General features: G+C 44.3%; 1 protein-coding gene across 1 annotated transcript; it reads left to right on the top strand.

Moving 5' to 3' along the window:
- Positions 1–798, top strand: LOC129616968 (uncharacterized). The gene is made up of 4 exons (XM_055532441.1): positions 1–69; positions 117–426; positions 471–624; positions 672–798. Exons 1-4 carry the CDS (start codon positions 1–3, stop codon positions 796–798), a joined length of 660 nt encoding a protein of 219 aa, XP_055388416.1.
- Positions 799–20,474: the final 19,676 nt, after the last annotated feature.

Raw genomic sequence — 20,474 nt, 5'->3', positions numbered from 1 at the left:
ATGTTGTCTGTATTCAAGAATAACATCTTTGGTTCAGCACTTTCCTCCGCTGGTCAAGTTCAACAGCGGGTAAGCATTCTTTCATTTATACTTTTGCATCCTTTTGGTTTTTAAAGGAAATTGATTGGTTTGTTTCCAACTATTGGATACTAGCGTCTCAGGCGGCCCTTCTATCAGGATTCGCATCGCAAGCACTTGCAAATATCGACTTATCGCTACAACCGTCGTATCTGTTTGGGACTCTTCAAGCTGCACTTCTCACTACTGCCTTAATGAGTCATCTTTACGTCATTGTTGCGTCCAGTTTCGCGTGTCTGTGGGCGCCTGCTCTTGCGTTAAGGGGGCCGAAGGGCATCGAATCTGCTCGGGAAGCAAAGGAAACGCTTGAAGAGCTTCTGCATGGAATTCTGGGAACACTTTCACTAGGTACGAAATCGAGACCAAACAAGCGTAAAACTTTCTTCTTGTAGGCTTGTTCTCATTCATTCTCTCTGGTTTAATCTCATTGGTTGGATCCACAAAATCTGAAAAAACTGCCAATCGATCAATTCTGGTTGTTGTAATAACAATTATTATTGTTCTTGGGAGTATCATCAATTCGATGCGCCTTTTTTACCACGGCAGGTAAGATGCGTTCTCACCAGCATGCATTTTACTCTTTTTCTATCTAGATCTTGTGACGTTGCCATTAGAATTTTAGAAACTGCTGAAGGCATTGGAGACCTTGATAATATAGAGTGTTCCTTATATCAGCAAGATCCATCAATAGGGGAGCATTTCTTACTCCATCCCCCATGAGCATCATGCAATGGATAACTATTCCATACCTGGTGGCTTCTCATTCACAAGTCTCGCACTCAAATGTCTGTTTTTTTTTCGACCGTAGGAGCTGTTGTTTTCTGGTTCTCCATTTCACTTGCATTAATTCACGCCAAATACTGCTAGTCAATAGATAATGCATTACTTACATTTCCACCTTTTATTTGTTGCAACAATCGTTGTCGCATCCCCGCAAAATGGTCTTAACACCGTGACTCAAATCGTTAAAAAAAACAAGGTCAGTGAGAGGGTCAACAGTTTGAATTTGTTCTATCCGCTTTTCTTTAGTCGTTGTCAAAGTTGGAGTCCTTGCTGCGGGAAACAGGTTGGTCATCTGCTTTGGATTCTTTTCCCACCGGAAACGCTCCATTTTTAGAATTGGGTTTCAAACTTGACCAATCAAGGGACCTTACATATTTGGCTCCCGATAATGTTGCTATTGAGGAAGCGTCATTTGATCAGGTAATGAGGCACTTAGGGGTGCTTTGTACTCTTTGTGTGCCTTTTTGCAGCTTGGCAACTACCTTCAATACAATGAGGCGCTGGATGTTCTTTCAAACCACATCATTCCCCAAACAGTGAAAGTGAGAACCATTATCAGTGACGGATGACTGACTCCTTCTTCTTTCTCAGATTGGAGAGCTCTGGGAAGGAGAGCATCAATTCGAGACACTGGCAGGTTCAGAGTTAACAATTCGTATAGAGAAATCCAAAGCACCAGAAGGAATTGCCGCAACACGGGCAATTGTTTCTGTCGAAGATGGTTCAATCGCAGCCCCTGTTGATCTCAACAACGGGATTGAAACAATCAATGGAATGGTCTACATTGTCTCAAAGCTGCTCGTTCCTGAGAGTTTGCAACCAGTTGTTGTAGATGCACGTAAGAAGTTGGAATCGGACACAGCTCACGATGAAGGATTCGATGTTCCGAACCATGTGAAGGAAACGAATAGGGCTCACTGGCCAGAGAAAGATGCGATAGCTCCACCTCTCGTGCATCTGCCGTCTGAAGCTCTCTCAACAGCTGAAGTAAGCTGTAGAAACCCCTCAACATTTTCTCAACTTCGTATCTCTTAACAGGTGTTTCTGGAAACAAATGCAGAAAGGATTGATGTGGGAGTGTTGAACAGAGAGGGTTATGACGGTGTGAAGCACACTGAAGGATTGCTCGGAACTCGATTGACTCTCAATATGAGAACGTAGTACAAATCGTACTCAAATTTGTTATCAAATCGTACTCGAATTTGTTGAATTTTTTGGATTACAGAAAATGCTTTTAAGGTAACGCTCGAGCGACTGTATACAATCCAATTATTGTAATTGAGTGTACAGTCCAGTATTTCTCGCAATTATTCTCACAGAAAGATGAACGATTCTAATTGAACAGGTTGTACAGACTTGTTGTACAAAAACCAGTGACAACTAAAAATTGACTGGTTTTTGTACAACATTACAGCAAAACAATTTGAGCGATAAATTCTAAAAATCAATTGGCGACAACAATTAAGAAATTACCGTCGATAGGAGTCAGTTGTGGTTTCAGCTTCTGTTCGAGTTAGCTGTTCAGGCGGGTTTTTTTGTTGTTTCGGATCCTCCTTAAATTGTATCAACGGCTCATTGCTTCCCTGATTGCTTCCCTTACTGCTGCTCTCACTGCTGCTCTCACTGCTGCTCTTACTGCTTGATGCTTCTTCTTCTGGATCGCGCTTCAGACTCACTGATGGCTGCAGGGGATTCAACAATTCAATTCCAAGATCAGAACGCCTCCTTGCTGGCCTTGCTTCCTTTTCACCAGGCAGCACTACTGACGACCGATTCGATCTCCTTAAACGCCGCACCAAATCGTCCTCCATATCAAGAAGGGGTTGCATAGCGGCGTCTCCCTTCGTCTTGAAGAGGCCAAGTTCTATAGGAAGTGTGTAGTCTCTGGTGTGCCCATCGTTGAGTTCCTGCTTCCAAAATGCGTAATTAAACTCAAACGTTTTTTTACATTCATGAATGACGGGGAAGTCGTGGTAGCGCCAAAGGGAGCTCCAAACCGGCTGAAGAAGAAACAAAAATAGGAAGCAAACAAAAATAAATAAGGCAAACAAGAATAAAGATGGTTGTGAATACTAACCGTGGCCATATAATTCATGAACATATTTTGATTGTAGCTGAACTTCTCATTATGAACTTCGCGATCGAAGTAGAGGAGATCACGAGGAAGGTGGTAGAAGTTCTCATCGTCCGTCTGACAACCAGAATACAAATTCAATCGTATTGGTGTGTGCCTCACTTGTTGATAAAATTCTTCTACAACTCGATATGACCATTCAATGTGTTGATCTAAGGGCAACACAGCGTGTCCCAAATCTGCAGCTTTGATGCAAATTTTTGCAACTTTCCTGATGTGGAAACACAATTTTTTCTGTTTGATTAATTCTAACCGACCAAGCATCTTCGTTTGAGTTAAGAGGATCAAATTTTGGATTAGCGCACTGAAGTCTAAATTCGCCTGCATATTTCGCACTATGAACCATATCAGTAGCAAGAATCAGTTCCACTATGCGCCTTCGAATGACGGGTAGATCACCAGTTATAACATTGGCGAAGATATTGGCCGTTTGCCTGTAAGAAGAATTGATAAGAAGAAGGAAATCTTGTAGAATTTCCAGGAAAAGGAGATTTTCTAACGTCGAGGTCTGAATCGAGTATGATAACTCTCACCCCTCAAGCAAAGACAGCAGAAGCGCTGCGTGCATGTTTTCAAGTGGAGATTGTTCGTTGTACAAAATAAACTGAAAGAATGACCACAAAGCGTAACAAAGTAGACGTTGCCAAGGAAGCAGGGTTTACGCAATTGATATGAACTAGGAAGCAGCGTTTATATGAACTCACGAGAGGATCCCTGAACTTTCTCAGATAGCTCGTTGTTCGACCTGGATGGCCGGCTGAGAGAAAAGCATAGTCCCACATGCCACATGTGTCATGAACTTGCCGTCATGGCCCATGCACGCAACGATAAACGCAAGAATTTCAAGGCTACCGAATGAAACGCCACTACCGCAAATGAAAAATGATAATTGGATGTATTGGAAATCACTTGCTTCTTAACAATTCCAAATGTCCGCAGGAGAATACAGCCTTGATGCCCCACAGCGAGTCCATGCAAACTGTTATGATACGGATTTCTAAGGTAGAGATCCTCTAAGCGTTGTAAGAACTCCGAAAGAACTAGATCAGGAATAAGAACATCCTTAACGAATGGAGATACAAGATGCTTCCCGAGCACCGGCAGTGGACGTTCTAATTTAACCTAATGGCCAGAATTACAAGTCCGAATCCTTATTTTCCATGGTTGAGAGGTGGAAGAGAAACAACATCAGCATTCACTCACCTGTAATAGATTCAACGTCATTTCATGGCCCAACTGATCCATGATTTTCTGCGGCACCTCCCACTGAAAGGAAAGCGCCACCAGTGATTAGTTGAAGGAGAAGTTTTGGGACATAGGGGGAAATTCTAACGACTTACCGTTTCTGTTGGCGTCACAGCAATTAAGCCGCTGATGAGGTCGTGTTCACTCTCTTCCGATGTCTTTCTGGACGATCCGGGCGACCCTCCAGGCAGAACTGATCCTCGGCGTCCCGGTTTCGCCTCTGCAGGATCGCCGTAAAGCAATTGATAAGCGCCGCCCTCCTCTGCTGTGTAAGTAACCGTTCGAGTATCCGCTGGACCTTCATAGTCCGTTTTTCCAAGATCGTCTAAATCTGGCCCCGCACGAAGGATCACCGAAGTCATTTGTTCAAGCAGTCCCTCGCAAATGTCTAACGGCCGGAAATTCTTTAAGCGTCTCGCTTCCATTAACGCCACTTGACACTAAAGAAGAGCATCAACGAGAACAACACACTATTGGGACATCGCACCTCTTTTGTTGCTTCTATCAACTGCTCGGCCCTTGACATCTTCGATAATGAAAACACTGAATCCTCTTTTGCGATTCGCAGTCCTCTCTGCAATAAATGGGGTGATTATTTGCAACAATTGAGCATAACAAATAAAGCAATTAAACTATTTGCACAATTGAGGCCATCTCTTCAGTCAATCATTCAGCCCTAGTCTACAGCTCTATCATGATGACGTACAATATGACGGAAAGTTTCGAATCGTTCAAGCAGCTCAATCTGGTACCGAATCGAATAGAACATAAAAGCGAGCACTGGAGTGAACAACAACCGCGCAAGATCAAAGCTGCAAAAATGCTAAAAATAAAAAGGAAATTTTCTATTCGTCTTACTTTGAAACAGCAACTCCGAATACAACGTGGAAGACCAGCATGACGCAAGGAAGGACGCCGATAACGCAATGAGCGGGAAAAATGGCAAGCACTCTGGCGAACATAACAAAATTCTGCTTGAATAAGTTTGCACTTTGGAATATGTTTCATTTCTACATTGAATAAGTTTTGAATTCGCTCACCTTGCAGGAAAAAACGCATCTTGGAACAGCACAGACGTGAAAACATGCGTAAAGTATGGAGTGAATTGAGCTGCAGAAAGATTTTCGCGTTGTAACAAAAAATAATTAATCTCAATAATTGCCAATTCCTGATAAGATGGAGAGACAAATTAAAAATTCTCATCAAGACGCATCGGGCACTAGTGGATCATCAAGCGAGACCGTTTAATGTGAATATCTGAACAAAAATCCAACGCACCAGAGCGGAAAGCCACGAAGGAAAATATTCCATCACTTTGACGGAAACCAAATTCAGCCTTGCGGAAAAGCAGAGAGCAACGATTGAAAAGATGGACTGAATGAAAAATAATATATAATGAGTGCCACCTGAGAGAAAGAGAACGGTGGACACATGGATGCATAATAGTAGTGGTGATGGGAAAGATAACAGTAGCGATAGGAAAGATAAATAGAACTTGATGACATATTAAAAAATATATATACATATTCGACATACCCGGCCATTCATCGAGTCTCTCTAAAACGGAATGTCCACAAGAAGCAACGACGCAACAGAAACAGATAATAATTGAAACGAAAGAATAAATAGCGAGAAGTCGTAAGCGCTCACGAAGCAGCGGAAGCCGAACTTCAACAAATCTGTCTTCGAGTTCCCGATCTGCCATTTCTAAAGGGCATAGCTTGACGCTAGAACCAACCATCCGTCGCTTCCATCCTTCTGTTGTCAAATTTTCGAAGAGATTAAACGTAGGTGAAAATTCGTCACGAGATGAGGAAATGTCATCGGAATTCTCTTGGTCAACCAATTCCCTCATGAGCGCGTATCCAGACGCCCGAGGATTTGCATTCCGCGCCGAAGCAGCCATATTCTTGTTAGAAGATTGTTAGAAGCTTCTTAGAAATAGTAGCAATGATTCCATGAGAAGATTGCGATGTTTGACAATGAGGAAAGTATGTGGTCACGAATAAAAGAAAAAAAGAAGCCCACAAAATACAAGGAAGAAGAATTGGGAGTTACAAAAAACAATCACAGAAACTAGAAGAGAGAAGCAACCTGTTTCAGATGGAACGGAATTACGATTATTTACAACCGCCGTATCAATAAATGAACAATCTAAGCAATATGGCCCACTGGGGCGAGTCAAAAGAACCCCCAATTTTTTTTACGACGCCTTTTCCTTCAAGGATGACGGCGTCGAGGGCTCTCGCGTGATATGTTTATCCACCAATTCTATCTTCTCTTCTTCTGGTTCATTAGTTTGATTCCAGAACCTACGGTAGAAAGAACCATGAGATACAGTTGGGTTGAAAGATGTTGTAGAGACACTGTAGCGCTCTGCCCACTTCCCAGGCTATCCAGCCACACATCAACATCGACATCAAGATTGTTCTGTACTGAAAACTTACCATAATCCACAAGCGGCGAATCCAAGTGATATCAAAATGAACAAAATTCCGACAAACCATCCAGCACCACTCAGTGTTTGGGGCACATCTGACCACTTGACGTTCATTGGGGGGTGAACGTCAGCTAAGGAGAGCACACAGCGGCACACCACTGATATACCTGACCCAGCAACAGCTAGGGAACGAAGGATGAGACAAATGTGGCACGGCAAAATTTCTTACCGCCAGATGCGATGTAGGGGACGTGGGACATGGCGCTCGAATTCCAACGACTCCACCACCACACTAATGCGCCTCCGATGAAGAATTGTAAGGAGACAGCTGGTTGAACAAGAATGCCTATCGATAAACTTGAAGCATCGGGAATCCAACGAGTATATTTATCATCCAAAAAAGTATGAAGGATGTTTAATAAAAGCGCGAATAGAGCGAAACCGAGTGCGATCCATAGAACATTTTCTAAAAGAAGAAAATAATCGATTAAAAACATTTTAAAATGAGAAATAATCGGTTATATTGATTGAGCAAATAACCGACGAATATTCAATAGAGCAAGAACTCACTGGGTAGAGCCGAAAATCCACTCCCTGTGGCAACAACGGCCTGAAGCACAAAAAAATGAAAATAGCCGATAAGAAGGAAATTAACGAGAAATCAACAAGGACTCAATCACACTCACTAGTGTTCTGTAAATAATTCCGTACCGTCCTGGAACGAAAGCTGAAAAAACAAACATGAGAATTTGGAAAGTCGCTCGTTTCGAGAGATACACAACATTTAATTGGTTCGATTTCTATGGCCCATCAATACGACGTTGCCTCAAAATGGATCCATCCATCGCCTTCCAGCGTAGGATTTGAACCCAGGCATCAAATACGTATCGACTGGCATGGAACCAGTAGATGATGGGAAACCAGGCCGAAGTACTTGCAACGCTGGAGGCCTCTATATGTATTTTATCAATATTTTTTATATTATCTATAGAAAGCTTACAATGTGGATCGGTAGACGGTATCGTAAATGCGGAATCAAGTAATAAGAATAATGTAGGGGTAACGAATGCACCAGCAAGGGCGCCAAAGAACTGCGCCACGAACATTTTGCTAGGTGAAACGCCAAGCAGCTGTCCTGTTTTGAAATCTTGTAATAAACTGGCACAATTAGAACAGCCAGAAATTGTGACAGAACAGAGAGCCAAGGATGGAAGAATTGATTCACCAAAATTCCACATTCCGAATCTAAACAAAAATCGTTAAATCAACGAGTGGTTGAGAGTGAAAAGTAAGAAGAGGCGATGACTTACGGAAACATCATAAGCTTCCCATACCTGAAAACAACGAATCAATCAATCAATCAATCAATCAGTCGATCAATCAACCGTAAAAATGATAAAACTAATTTGTAATGACAGTAAAACGAAAGACACTCCTATTGAATATGAATTGATTCACTTACGCGGCTGAAACATCCCAATCTGTTTTCCCCATTGCTTGAACATTCGACATCGCAAATATAGGAATGATACAAATGGCGACGATCGTCTGATACCAATGGACTTTGAATACGAAGTGAAGAATCAGGATAGCAAAAACACTAAAGGCCAAATATCCAACATAAGGAACAGGCCACGGAATATTCGAAGATACAAAGAGCTCGTTCAAAACTTCAGTCTGGCTTCGGATCCCATCTTCCACTTCTTTACTTTCATCAGTTGTAGTCTTTCTTGCCCTCAACCAGTCCCTCACAAGTGTTATGATGACGACACCAATAGTCCAAATTCCGCAAACAAGCATCACAGCGAGACCAGCGAAAGTGGAATAGTTCATCAAGCCAAGATACGGAGATCCCCCAGGAATATTTTCGAGATCGATCCAATCATTCGGCCCGCTGCCATTGCGATATGTAGCTATACACGGCTGCATAATCCCGTAGCCGACAATGGCGCCGAAAAGCATACTCCCGGTAATCTGTAACGGGAGAATTGCTCCAATACCGAATGATCCGACCTAAATATCGAAAGACAAGATTTCGTTGTCGACTACCAATACAAATCCTTACATCAAATCCAAAGACCATGTGAAATTGTCACACCTAAGGAAGAAAACAGACGAAGATCGGACGCAATTGACAAGGCAAGCTCATAGAAAGACGAGGAGGATCCCACGTAGACTCGAGAAGGATCCCATGCGAGTACGTACAGATACTGTCCAAAAATTGGGAACGTGTCGAGATTTCCGAAGAGCCAAGTAATCATATTGACGCAAAACGCGATTGAGAAGAATTTACTAAGATACGCAAACGAGACGGTTGTGCCCTTGCTTCCTAGTTTGTGCATATTCTTAATAACATAAGCTGTCACAGTCCCAGACGGAAATGGAAGCTTCTGCTTGAGAATGACCGTGTTCCTAATGGGAAAAGCCTACAGAACGCAGAGTGATGAGACAGAGTGATGAGACAGAGTGATGAGACAGAGTGATGAGACAGAGTGATGAGACAGAGTGATGAGAAGAGAATGACTCCCAAGAGTCCCAATTTGAGTCATACCAAAAAGAATCCGAAGAAACCTGAAAGACAGAGATCATTCCGTTTGTATTCATCACTGGGGATTATTCTTGCATAGCTGTCTTGCCGTGAAAGCCAGTCTATCCTATTGATTCCTTACCCAAAGCTAAACACCAAAGGAGATTGCGACCGTAAGTCAACTTGAGCGTGTCGCTTTCGTTATTTCCCTCGAAGGGGCCGAGCGCGAGATAAGCATTGTGACTCATTCCAAGATAGGAAGAGCCGAACCCAAGGCCAACGCTGGACATTGCATAGCAGGCGACCGACACAGTCTGATAGAAAACTGTCAAGCAAAGAGAACCATATGGAAAAGTACCTGAATAATTCCATTTTCCTGTGGTGTGAATGTCGACCTGAAGATATGCATCCTCATGAGGAGCTTCATCAGAAGGAAGCCCTAAAATTAATAAATGCATTTCAGGAACTCGCTTGGGAGATGAGGAGAGAAAAAAATAAGAAGAGAAGTTCGTCCCTACCGATAGGCCACTCAAAATGTTAAGCGACGGAATAACTCCTAATTAAAAAAAATACCGATTCAGAAATAGAACAGAAATTAGTGAGTACCCGTTTTTAACGAATAATAAAGTGCGAGAAATGAGCAAAGAACTCCAACCTAGAAAGAATAATAAAATTGTATGATTCGCGCGACACTTGGGCTTACAAGAGTTCCGCAAGCTAGAGCTTTGACTGTCAGCACGGGCTCCCCCTGAGGGCAACAAAAAATTAAGAGGACAAACCCAATACAAAGAGAAAGGCAACAGAAATCTACCTCGTGCAGGTCGATACTCCACTCGCGATCTGCGACTGGGTCCTTGCTCTGTTCATCTTGGATTCGGAAACGGCTATTGAAGGTTGAAGGTTTAAACGTGGAAGATGCTTTTGCGATTGCGATGTCTTCGATTGTCGTGGAGTGCGGCATCCTTTACAAAAACTGACTGAGGAGACCTGTCAGTCCAACAGTCAAGAACTCTGTTGTGCGGTACGCGACACAGCAGAGTCTCATTTTAGGAACTCAGTTCGGATGCAAAGTTCCTGAACTTGTTTTGATTCTAGGTGTGGGACCTGAGAAGTTGAGCGCGTATCAGATGTTGTTTGTAATATGTTAATGGCAGAGTTTCGAATGAAGTCTGTCATTTAAGAGAAATTCTCAAATACAAAGGAACAACAATGCGCACATCACACGTTGTCATCCCGTCATTGATCGAGATTGTACAGCCAACCACCAGGAATTTTCCCGACGATGATGATCCGAGTTCCGACGAAAGTCTCGCCACTTCCGTCTGGAGTCGATCGGTTGATTCAATTTTGAACTATTATTGCATGTATCATCCGCTGGACGTCCGTTCACCATTACCGCCAAATTTGCACCTCTCAGTACTTCTGCACAGTCATCTTTATTTGATCGGAGGAAGTCCAGAAACTCTTGAAATGGCGTGTATTGATTTGGAACGATGTAAGCCGTAACTGAAAGTGTGTTGAAGTGCCAATGGATCTTGTATTGTCTGCGCCTCTTCAGGGATTGCTAGCTGCACATTTGGAATCGCACCCCTATCGCCGAATCCGATTAATGTTGGGACACCATTCGATGCGAAATCAGGGTTCACTTGCGCCGCAAATCCACTCGACGGACAACTTTACGCTTTTGGAGGAATGCGAGGCTTTGTTACGTTTTGTGATGTTTGGAGTTTCTCTCCAACGACAAACCGATGGACAGTGGTGCAGCCGAGCTCGACCAAGAAACCACCACCGCGCTGTGGCCATTCAGCTGTCATCTACGACGGCAAAATGTACATCTTTGGCGGCAGGTCGATCGGTCAAAGCGGAAAAGAGCACCAAGGGAAAGCATCCAAGCGAAGCACAAAAACACCGGAACGGCGTTCAAGTCTTCGTATCGTGACACCCCGGAACAGCAGGCCCCCCTCTTTTGATGTCTCCTCCTTTGATAATAGTCCAGAAGAAGATGTCACTGACACCGAATTATCATTCAAGAACGACGATTTTCACTTGAGCGTCCCAGATCCGCCATCGTATCGTCGACAATCCCAGGGAACAACGTGCTATCGGTATTCCGACTTATGGGCGTTCGACTTGCGGAACCCACGAATGGGAAAACTTGACGCCTTCCCGACGAGGATCCGTCGACGACTTTCCCCGCTCCTCGCGACGATCACTCTGCAACAGTAATCGATGATTCGATGTACATCTTCGGAGGAATGAAGAATTCAGTTGGAAGCCAGCAGCGCATCTTGAGTGATCTTTGGAAATTCTCATTCATTGACAAATGTTTCACGAAATTGGTTCCCAAAGAATCTCCCGTGCCTCCATCGAGACAACGACATTGTTCATTTGAATTGGAAGGAAATTTGGTGATCCAAGGCGGAGATTGCGGTGATGGTGTTGCTCTGAATGACGTCTGGGAATATCAAATTCAATCGTCATCGTGGCGGAGAATTCGGTGCAGGTCGTTTGGAAAGTCTCCAAACTCGATATCTGGTGGAGTGGCGTTCCACTGCGATCCTTGTTTCTCTGCTTTGATAGGAAATTCAACGGCCCGTAGCTTATTCAAAACGACATCTCAATCGACAATTGAGAAAAAGAGAAGCAGGACTGACGGTGAAATTGATATGTTAGCGTCGGGGGTTTCATATTCGTCGAGCCCCTCGTCCGAGTTGCCAGCATTGAGTGGCAGAGCGGAGACCGTTTGTTTGGTTCATTCAGCTAAACAGCTGTTTCTCGTTAAGTTTGATGCCCCGCCCGTCACTCGCTGGATTTCCGCGACGCGTCGCTTGTCCAGTAGGAACAATTCACTCGCCGAAGAGAATAGCAGATTACATGCTGAGCTTGAAGCGTGCCGTAAGACTTTGACTCAACAAATTCTGCAACACAATGTGAGTAAGGCAATGGCAATCGTAGAGAAACGCAAACTCTGTGTTGTCTGTTACGCTAAGGAAGTTCAGGTAAGAGTTCTGGCTTTGATATCATGAGTCAGACGTAGGATGCGACATCAACCGGATCCATCTATAACTCCATATGTTTCAACTTCAGTATGCATTTGATCCATGCGGACATACCTGCACTTGCGAAGGATGTGCTACAGCACTAGTTCAAGATCAAGGAGCTAACTGTCCCGTAAGCTCATTTGTCAGCCAGAAATTTATTTTAAATCAATATATTCATACAGATGTGCCGCGCTGAAATTTCTCATGCTTTGAGAATACATCTGGCTTAAAATAGCCATGAAGCGTTCTAAGTATTTTTGTCGCCGAGCTTTTTACTTTTTTTGCTTTTTTGCTTGATGCAAGTCAAACGATTATGCAACTGAGGAAACCTTTAGCCCTCTCTAAATAATTTTGACGAAAGGTTTCAGAACTTCAGGGATTTCACCCAAACAGTTGTTGTCAACATTTATCAAGTAATGAAGTAAGATTGATGGATAAATAGATCTAGAAGATTGAGGAAGATTGAGGAAGATAGGATGTCAATTGTAGAAGGCAGGAATGGAACTCCTCAATATATTGAACCCAGTTGTTCCGTTGCCTCAAATCAACAACTAGAGGAAAGGAGTGTCTAAGCACTTGCAGTGAGCTCGCGATTCTGTCGACCCTCTAGTTCATTTCAATGCATTTGCGAGTAGGATCGAAGATAATCTGAAGCTGTTGGATGCAAGATAAAGAGTAAAGGAATCAGATAATGTGATTCTACGTTATTGTTGCCCATATTGAGGTAACGGATGGAAGAGTGTACGGTGATCGTTTCTCATTTAGCGAATAGCTGCAATGCACGTCATCATCAGAAGGGTACGGCAACGGCATCGATGCGGAAATGTTGGTACCTTGCAGCATCTTCTAACTCGCTCTGTAGGCCATACGAAATTGCCCTCATAAGGCTATTGTTTCTTAATAGTCCGTTGATGTATTTCTTCAATTCCCAATACGGCAATCTCAAGCAGGATGGCTGTACAACTAGAAGTTTTGAAGGTCAAGAAAGAGCAGTGAATCAGCTCGCGCGGGTAAGCGCAATTATCTCATTAAAACAATTATTGTCTATGTGGGTATTAAGCGTGCCTGAATAACCTCACTCCCTTCATTCTATTTGCTCATTTCGATGTTTTGTTCTCAATTGATAACAGATGATTTTAGATCTCAAGCAGAATGTCTGGTGGATGTGGGTTATTTATGTCGTTAACTTGTCTTTCCATCGAATTCAAAAATATCAGAATAAAGGACAATGGGGTCACCACCAACAAGGATGTCGACCGAAGGAATTTAGTGATGGTCCAGTCCAGGTGCGTTTGTCACGCACTTAGGACATATGAAAGAAGAAGATCTTGTAATCTGGATCTTTCGCCCCTGGACGTATAGGGCCAGCATGAAAGAAACAGATCTTGTAATCTGAATCTTTCGGCCCTGGAAGTATGCGGCCCTTCCAGTCCAGATGCGGTTCTGACGCACTTAGGACATATGAAAGAAGAAGATCTTGTAATCTGGATCTTTCGCCCCTGGACGTATAGGGCCAGCATGAAAGAAACAGATCTTGTAATCTGAATCTTTCGGCCCTGGAAGTATGCGGCCCTTCCAGTCCAGATGCGGTTCTGACGCACTTAGGACATATGAAAGAAGAAGATCTTGTAATCTGGATCTTTCGCCCCTGGACGTATAGGGCCAGCATGAAAGAAACAGATCTTGTAATCTGAATCTTTCGGCCCTGGAAGCATGGGGCCAGAAAGACCTTTGCCCTTGAAGCAAAATGTTCTGTTCGACGGTCTTCTAAAGAGCGAGCTCATGTAGCTCATCTGATAGAGAAAGGAATTGAGAACAGGGCGCTATTGGGAAACACTTGCTTGGAGAATGTCGGGAGAATGTCGGGAGAATGTCGGGAGAATGTTGGGAGAATGTCGGGTGGATATTTTCTGTCGTGATTGTTTGTCCGTCGAAGTCACAAATATCAGAATAAAGGGCAATGAGGAATTCTGTTGATGCCGACCGAAGGAATTTAATTTACCAGGGCATAGACTTTCTAAAATCTGGGTCCGGGTCCAACTCCCCAATTTTCTTGGATTGGGAGGAGGTGACGGTGATCTTTGCCCTTCCAGCATAATGTTCTGTTCGACGGCTTCTAAAGAGCGAGCTCATGTAGCTCATCTGATAGAGAAAGGTTCTGAGAACAGGGCGCTACTGAGAAACACTTGCTTGGAGTCCTTGTCGCTTCCAGTTGTGGTTTTCGGCGTTTTTTCTTTCTGAGCATTGTTTGAATCTTGGCGACAATAGGCACAGAAGATACGACGTCATGCTCGATTGCCGTTACCGACATGATGAACATTTTGGAGATCACTTCTATCAGAGATCTTATTATCTTGGTTGATTCCCCGTATACTCTAGAAGTAGAGTATTCGAGTTAAGAGAGAAGTATGGTGTACACTATGTCATCATAGAGCCATAAGTGACGAAGACGTTGAGGGTTTGTTGAACATGTGATCACGGCGAGTGCAGCCAGCCAGCACGTCATTGAGGATTCGTTAATTTCCACAACTTGGAAAAAAATGAGCTCGTGTCTGTTTGATGACATGAACGTTTTCATCTTCAATGTAATTCTCTGAACGTATTGCGATGGATGAACTGGAAGACCTTTACTTCCTCAGTTCGGACTTGGACCATCTCCATGGTGGTCAGTCTATCAACCCTCTTGGCGTGCTCAACGCTATAGTAATGGACCTAGCTTTGAACTTCAACAGTTTGAGCGTTCAAAACGGTCTGGTGGACGTACGATCTCAAATGGACAGCTACGATGACAATCATAAGAGGGTTCGCCCTACTCTCCTGGCTCGGTGTAGGCCGGCTGTCTAGCGTCCGGACTCCACAGTCCAACACAGGCAGTGTGCCATTCTTAGTTCCTTTCCGAATACGCCGCTGGCTTCGGATGCAATCTGGGTCTTTCATCCGTTCTGAATGCGTCAATAGCGCATCCAGGCCATCACTAAGATCCAGATTGCATGATCTGGGTCAATAGCGCATCTAGACCACCACGGAAATTCCTTCGCATTGTCCTTTATCCTGATATTTTTGAATTCGACGGAAAAACAAGTTAACGACAGAAATCATCCATATCCACAATTCTGCTTGAGATCTAAAATCATCTGTGATCAATCAAGAACTAAGCATAGAGATGAACAAATAAAATGAGTGAGGTTCACCGAATTGCTTTCTCCGTATCTTCAAAGGATTCATCATGGTTGGAATATTATCACACAGTGTGTCCCAGCCTGATGATTCAGTCCTGAATATGTGAGCTCATGAATTCAGAAGTTTTAAACTCCACTATGAAACACGTGTACTCAAATCGACTCGAGCTCATTTTGTCGCTAAACTCAGATAACCAACAGCAGAAATAGCCCCCCGCCACAGAAATCAACCAAGCACAGCAAGATCGCTGGGGACTGATCCACCACGAAGATGCTCGGAAAAAAAAACGCCCAAATCAACAGCTAGAAGCGACATGAGCTCGCTCCTCCCCCCATCTTGCTCCAAGGCAAACATTTGTCCTCCAGATTGGTTGGGAGAAAGGTCTTCACTCCACGATCCTATGAAGAGCTGAAAAACCATCGCCATGCCTCGCAGTCAAGGGTATCCTTCAGGGTAGTCCGCTATCGTCGCTATGGTGACTCCATAGTGCCCACCATACTTCTCTATTAATTCTACTCTGTTTGACTCTCCAGGATATACAGGGAAGATAATAAGATCTCTGAAGGTGTTCATCATGTCGGTAACGGCAATCGAGCATGACGTCGTTTTCTGTGTCTATTGTCGCCAAGATTCAAACAATGCTCGGAAAGAAAACTCCCAAACCACAACTAGAAGCGACAAGGAGCCTTATGAGCTCGCTCCACATCTATAGAATTTGGGAAAAAAACGTCCAAATCCACAACTAGAAGCGGCAAGGAGCCTTATGAGCTCGCTCCACATCTATAGAATTTGGGAGGAAGGACGTTACTCCACGATCCTGTGACGAGCTGACACAATATACCGGCTGGATCAGCCCTCAGAGATCTTGCTGTGATTTATGCTTAGCTGTTGGTTATCTGAATTGGACGGTAATGAGCTCGGGTCGATTTGCGTGTTCAATAGTACTCTGTGAACTTCTTCTCAATTCATGAAGCTCATGAATTGAGAAGAAGAAGAATCATAGACCGTCTAGTTTTCGTACTGGGCGAAGATACACTGTGTGATCCCATAATGAAACCTCTTTGTCAAGCAGCAATGGAGCAATCCAGTGAACCTCACCCGTTTTATTCCGCCGCTCGCGCGACGTTCCCATGCGGCTTTATCGTCTCCATACTTAGCTGGCGTACCTGGCTCAATCGTCTCCGTGTTTCCTACCGAACCTTTTTACCATTTTCCTAACTTTAACTGGCCTGTAAGCCTTTACATGGTAGCAGCGCAGCGTTTCTGAACTGCGGAAAATTCGCTGGTACTAACTTGTTGGCCATAGCTAGTGAAGATTTTTGCTGCAGTGCAAAAAGTGTACACAGAACAATTTCTCCTATCTTGACGGGGAAAATTGGTCACAGTATAACAGGAGCTTGAAAGGGCTCCTAGAATCCTACAATTTGGTTTCTTATGTCCATCCCAAGAGAGACATAACGAACAGGGTTGTAAAGGGGGCTGACTGGGATGAATCAATGGCCACAAGAGCAGCAGGACTGCTATACCTAACCATTCAACCGAATTTGATGTATCTCTTGGACGGAAAAGATGAACCATATGAGAGATACCAGGCTCTGAAAGAGTACTGTGGAGACGTTGACGGCAACGAAATGATCTACTTCAATGCAATCATGGACTTGAATCTGGAGGCCAACAACATCAAAGAACACATCCAAAAGTTCAACAATCAATGGCAGGATCTCCAGGCCGCATGGCCAACAGTTCCGGAACGTCTGAAGGTCTTGTTGCTCCTCCGGAGCATAAGAAACTCGTATAGGACCTTACACGAGAGCCTGTCGTCACAATGCAAAACCCTGACCTGCAAGCAAATCACCGATGCATTGTATTTCCAAGCATCCGCGTCGAAAGCAGGGAAGACGGAGTCAGCGATGACAGCGTCACACAGACCGATGAACTTCCAAAAAGGGAAACCAAAAGCGAAGCCAACAAATCGAGGCCAATTTGATTTCAAAAAGCGTGAAACATTTTCTACCCCACCAATCAAGTGTGGCTATTGTCTGAAAAATGGACACGTTTATGGCGATTGCCGACTGAGATTGAAAGCTGAAAAAGAGTTCGCGGAAAGAAAATCGCAGCGACAGCAGTCATCTTCATCATCGTCAAATTTCATTGACACAATGTCAGCCGCTCACCAGTGCATGAGTGCCACCATTGTAGAGAGCGGCGATGACTACATCTCAATGTCTTCATGGACGTCAGACAATCCACAAGAACTCAACAGTGAAGGCGAGAAGCCCTTCCAGTTCTTTAATACAGCTCTCAACTGCGTCACATTCGGATTGGCACTGAGTTGTGGTGCACAGAGTACATCTTTGGATTTATCCACCAGGCCAACATCCACAAATCGCGGACAACTTAAAGTCCAACAAAATCGAAGCGAAGTGCATCAACGGAACCTACAAGGTCACACTGAACACCAATTGCTGTTTCAAGACCACAACACAAGCCTACATGCACGAAAAGCTCGGTCATGCCAACACCAAGTACCTCAAACGCTGCGGATTCAATGAGGACTGCTCATCCTGCATCTACTGTGCGCAGTCAAAAATCACCTCCAAGCCGCACTCCCAAAAACACAACAGATTGCTTCTTGCACCAAACAAAGGGCTTTGTGCCGATGTCTGGGGGGTCAACCAAATATATGGGTCTAAATGGGGAACGATTCATTCTCGTCGTGGTTAATTATGCTTCCGGCATGACACGCGCCGTACCCATCCAGCACAAATTTGAAGCAACAGATAAGGTCATCGAGATCATCAACCGTTGGTCGAATGAAACAAAGGAAACTCCTCTATTTGTGCAAAGCGACAGAGGGGGGGAATTTTGTAACGACAGGCTACAATCGTTTCTTTCATCACGGGGCATACAGCAATATCTGTCAACCCCATACTCACCAGCTTCACAAGGGCTATGCGAAAGAATGAACAGGACTTTGGTGGAGAAGGGCAGGACAATGATGCTTTGGGCACAAATTCCACATCAATTTTGGCCTTTCGCCATTGCGACAGCGGTTTATCTCAACAATCGACTTCCAAGCTCATCTCGCACTCTCAAAAGCCCTCACGAAATCTGGACAAATCAGAAGCCGTCATACGATCATTTGCATGTCTGGGGATGCCTGTGTGTCATTAAGAACCCAATGCAATTTGACAAATTGGGCCCTCGCGGCATCAAAGCGGTCTTCTTGGGATATTCCACAACACCTTCACACTTCGTCGTGTTTGTCCCGGTTGAGAACAATGTGAAAGTGGTCAGGGACATTATCTTTTTCAATGATAAACCCGCCAAAAGTTTGTTCCAAGATCAAGCACTCCAGTATCCTGTATCTTTCCCTTTCAACGATTACAGTGATATCACAACGAGTATCGATCCCACAACGGAGATACAACAACAATGTGAAGAAACCCTGCATCCATTGATTGATTTGCCCTTTGAGCCTACGATTGGCTCGCCTCAGTCCAGGCCACAACAGACAACATGTCGCCGCTCATCACGCAACAACTTCGGCAATAGGCTCGGCCATGTTCTCGAACAGATCCATGACAACAACAAAACACAAAGATTCCTCGTCCGTTCAGAGCTTTGGCAATTCAAGAACACCCAGCAATCGATTTCATCCCGTCGAACATCACAGAAGCCCGTGCCCATCCGATTTGGAGCCAAAGTGTTGATTCTGAATTGAAGTCCTTCACTGACCGGAAAGTCTATGAGTTAGTTGAACGTCCTCCTGATCGCAATGTCATCGGTACTCGTTTCGTCTTCACAATCAAATACAATGACGCAGGCAAGCCGATTCGATGCAAAACACGACTTGTCGTTAGAGGTCACAGACAAATCAAAGATGTTGACTACTTCGACGTCTATGCACCTGTGGTTCGATTCGAAAGTGTTCGCATCCTTCTCTCGTTGGCCTGCCAACACCGCTGGTGCATCAGACATTATGACGTCTCAACGGCATTCCTTCATGCACCTCTCAAGGACGAAGTCTATGTGGAACAACCGCCCGGATGCGCTGACCCTCACGAATCATGTGTGGCGTCTGTTGAAAGCGGTTTACGGTCTCCATCAATCTCCAGCTGCATGGGAAGAGTGTCTCAGCTCTTATCTCACGACCCTCGGATTGCGCCGCCTCCTTTCTGAAGCCAGTATTTTCATGGGTTCTCTTGAACAGATTCATCTGATAGTCGCTTTACTGGTGGACGATCTCCTTGTTTTCTCTCCCGATTCAGTCGCCTTCCAGTCATTTCACAAGCATCTCTCCAAAGCCTTCACAGTCGTTGATTTGGGGGAGGCAGTACAGTTTGCAAATGTCAAAATCAACTACAGCAGAACCCTTGGAGAAATGACTCTCAGCCAGCCCGCCTACATCGACAAAGTGCTCAAGAAATTCCAGTTTGAAGATGTCAACCCATGCAATACTCCGATGCAAGCAAATCAACAGTTTCCACTGTCTGAGTCAACAATTGATGAGCTCCCATATCGTGCTGCAATTGGTACCCTGACCTACTTATCAGTAACCACACGTCCCGACATCTGTTTTGCAACCAACAAGCTGGCTCAATACTGCAACGGTTTCAATCAAATTCATTGGTCCGCAGTGAAAAGAGTTTTCCAGTATTTGAAAGCAACAAGGTCGTACGGACTGAAGTACCCATCTGCATACGCCGATGCAAGTTGGAATGGAGTGCCAGAAGATGAAGCAAAGTCAATTTCAGGCTACTGTGTCAAAGTCTGCGGAAACGTTGTATGCTGGTGCACAAAGAAACAGGCAACAACAGCAAAATCCTCAACAAAAGCTGGTACGTAGCCTTGGCTGAGTACAGTTCAGTGGTAGTATGGATCCACCAGTTGCTCGGAGAAATCAAGTCCATCAAGTTGGAGACAGGAACGAAGATCTTCTGCGATTCAAAACCAACGATTGATTCAGTCCACAATCTCCCATGTTTCATGGCCGAATGAGTTTTGTGCGACAGGTTGTCCACGAAGGAACAATTCAGCTGGTAC

This window comes from Condylostylus longicornis, unplaced genomic scaffold, assembly GCF_029603195.1.
Source record: "Condylostylus longicornis isolate FDR11 unplaced genomic scaffold, ASM2960319v2 ptg000349l, whole genome shotgun sequence".
NCBI lineage: Eukaryota > Metazoa > Arthropoda > Insecta > Diptera > Dolichopodidae > Condylostylus > Condylostylus longicornis.
The sequence above is the reverse complement of the archived record's forward strand: the minus strand, read 5'-3'. Positions and strand labels throughout refer to the sequence as shown.

Bases quoted from the DNA above. Each gene is read 5' to 3' on its own strand.
- LOC129616968 (XM_055532441.1), top strand. From the start codon at position 1: ATGTTGTCTGTATTCAAGAATAACATCTTTGGTTCAGCACTTTCCTCC. The intron at 70-116 runs GTAAGCATTCTT...TGGTTTTTAAAG, and splicing joins CTGGTCAAGTTCAACAGCGG to GAAATTGATTGGTTTGTTTC. The intron at 427-470 runs GTACGAAATCGA...TTCTTCTTGTAG, and splicing joins TCTGGGAACACTTTCACTAG to GCTTGTTCTCATTCATTCTC.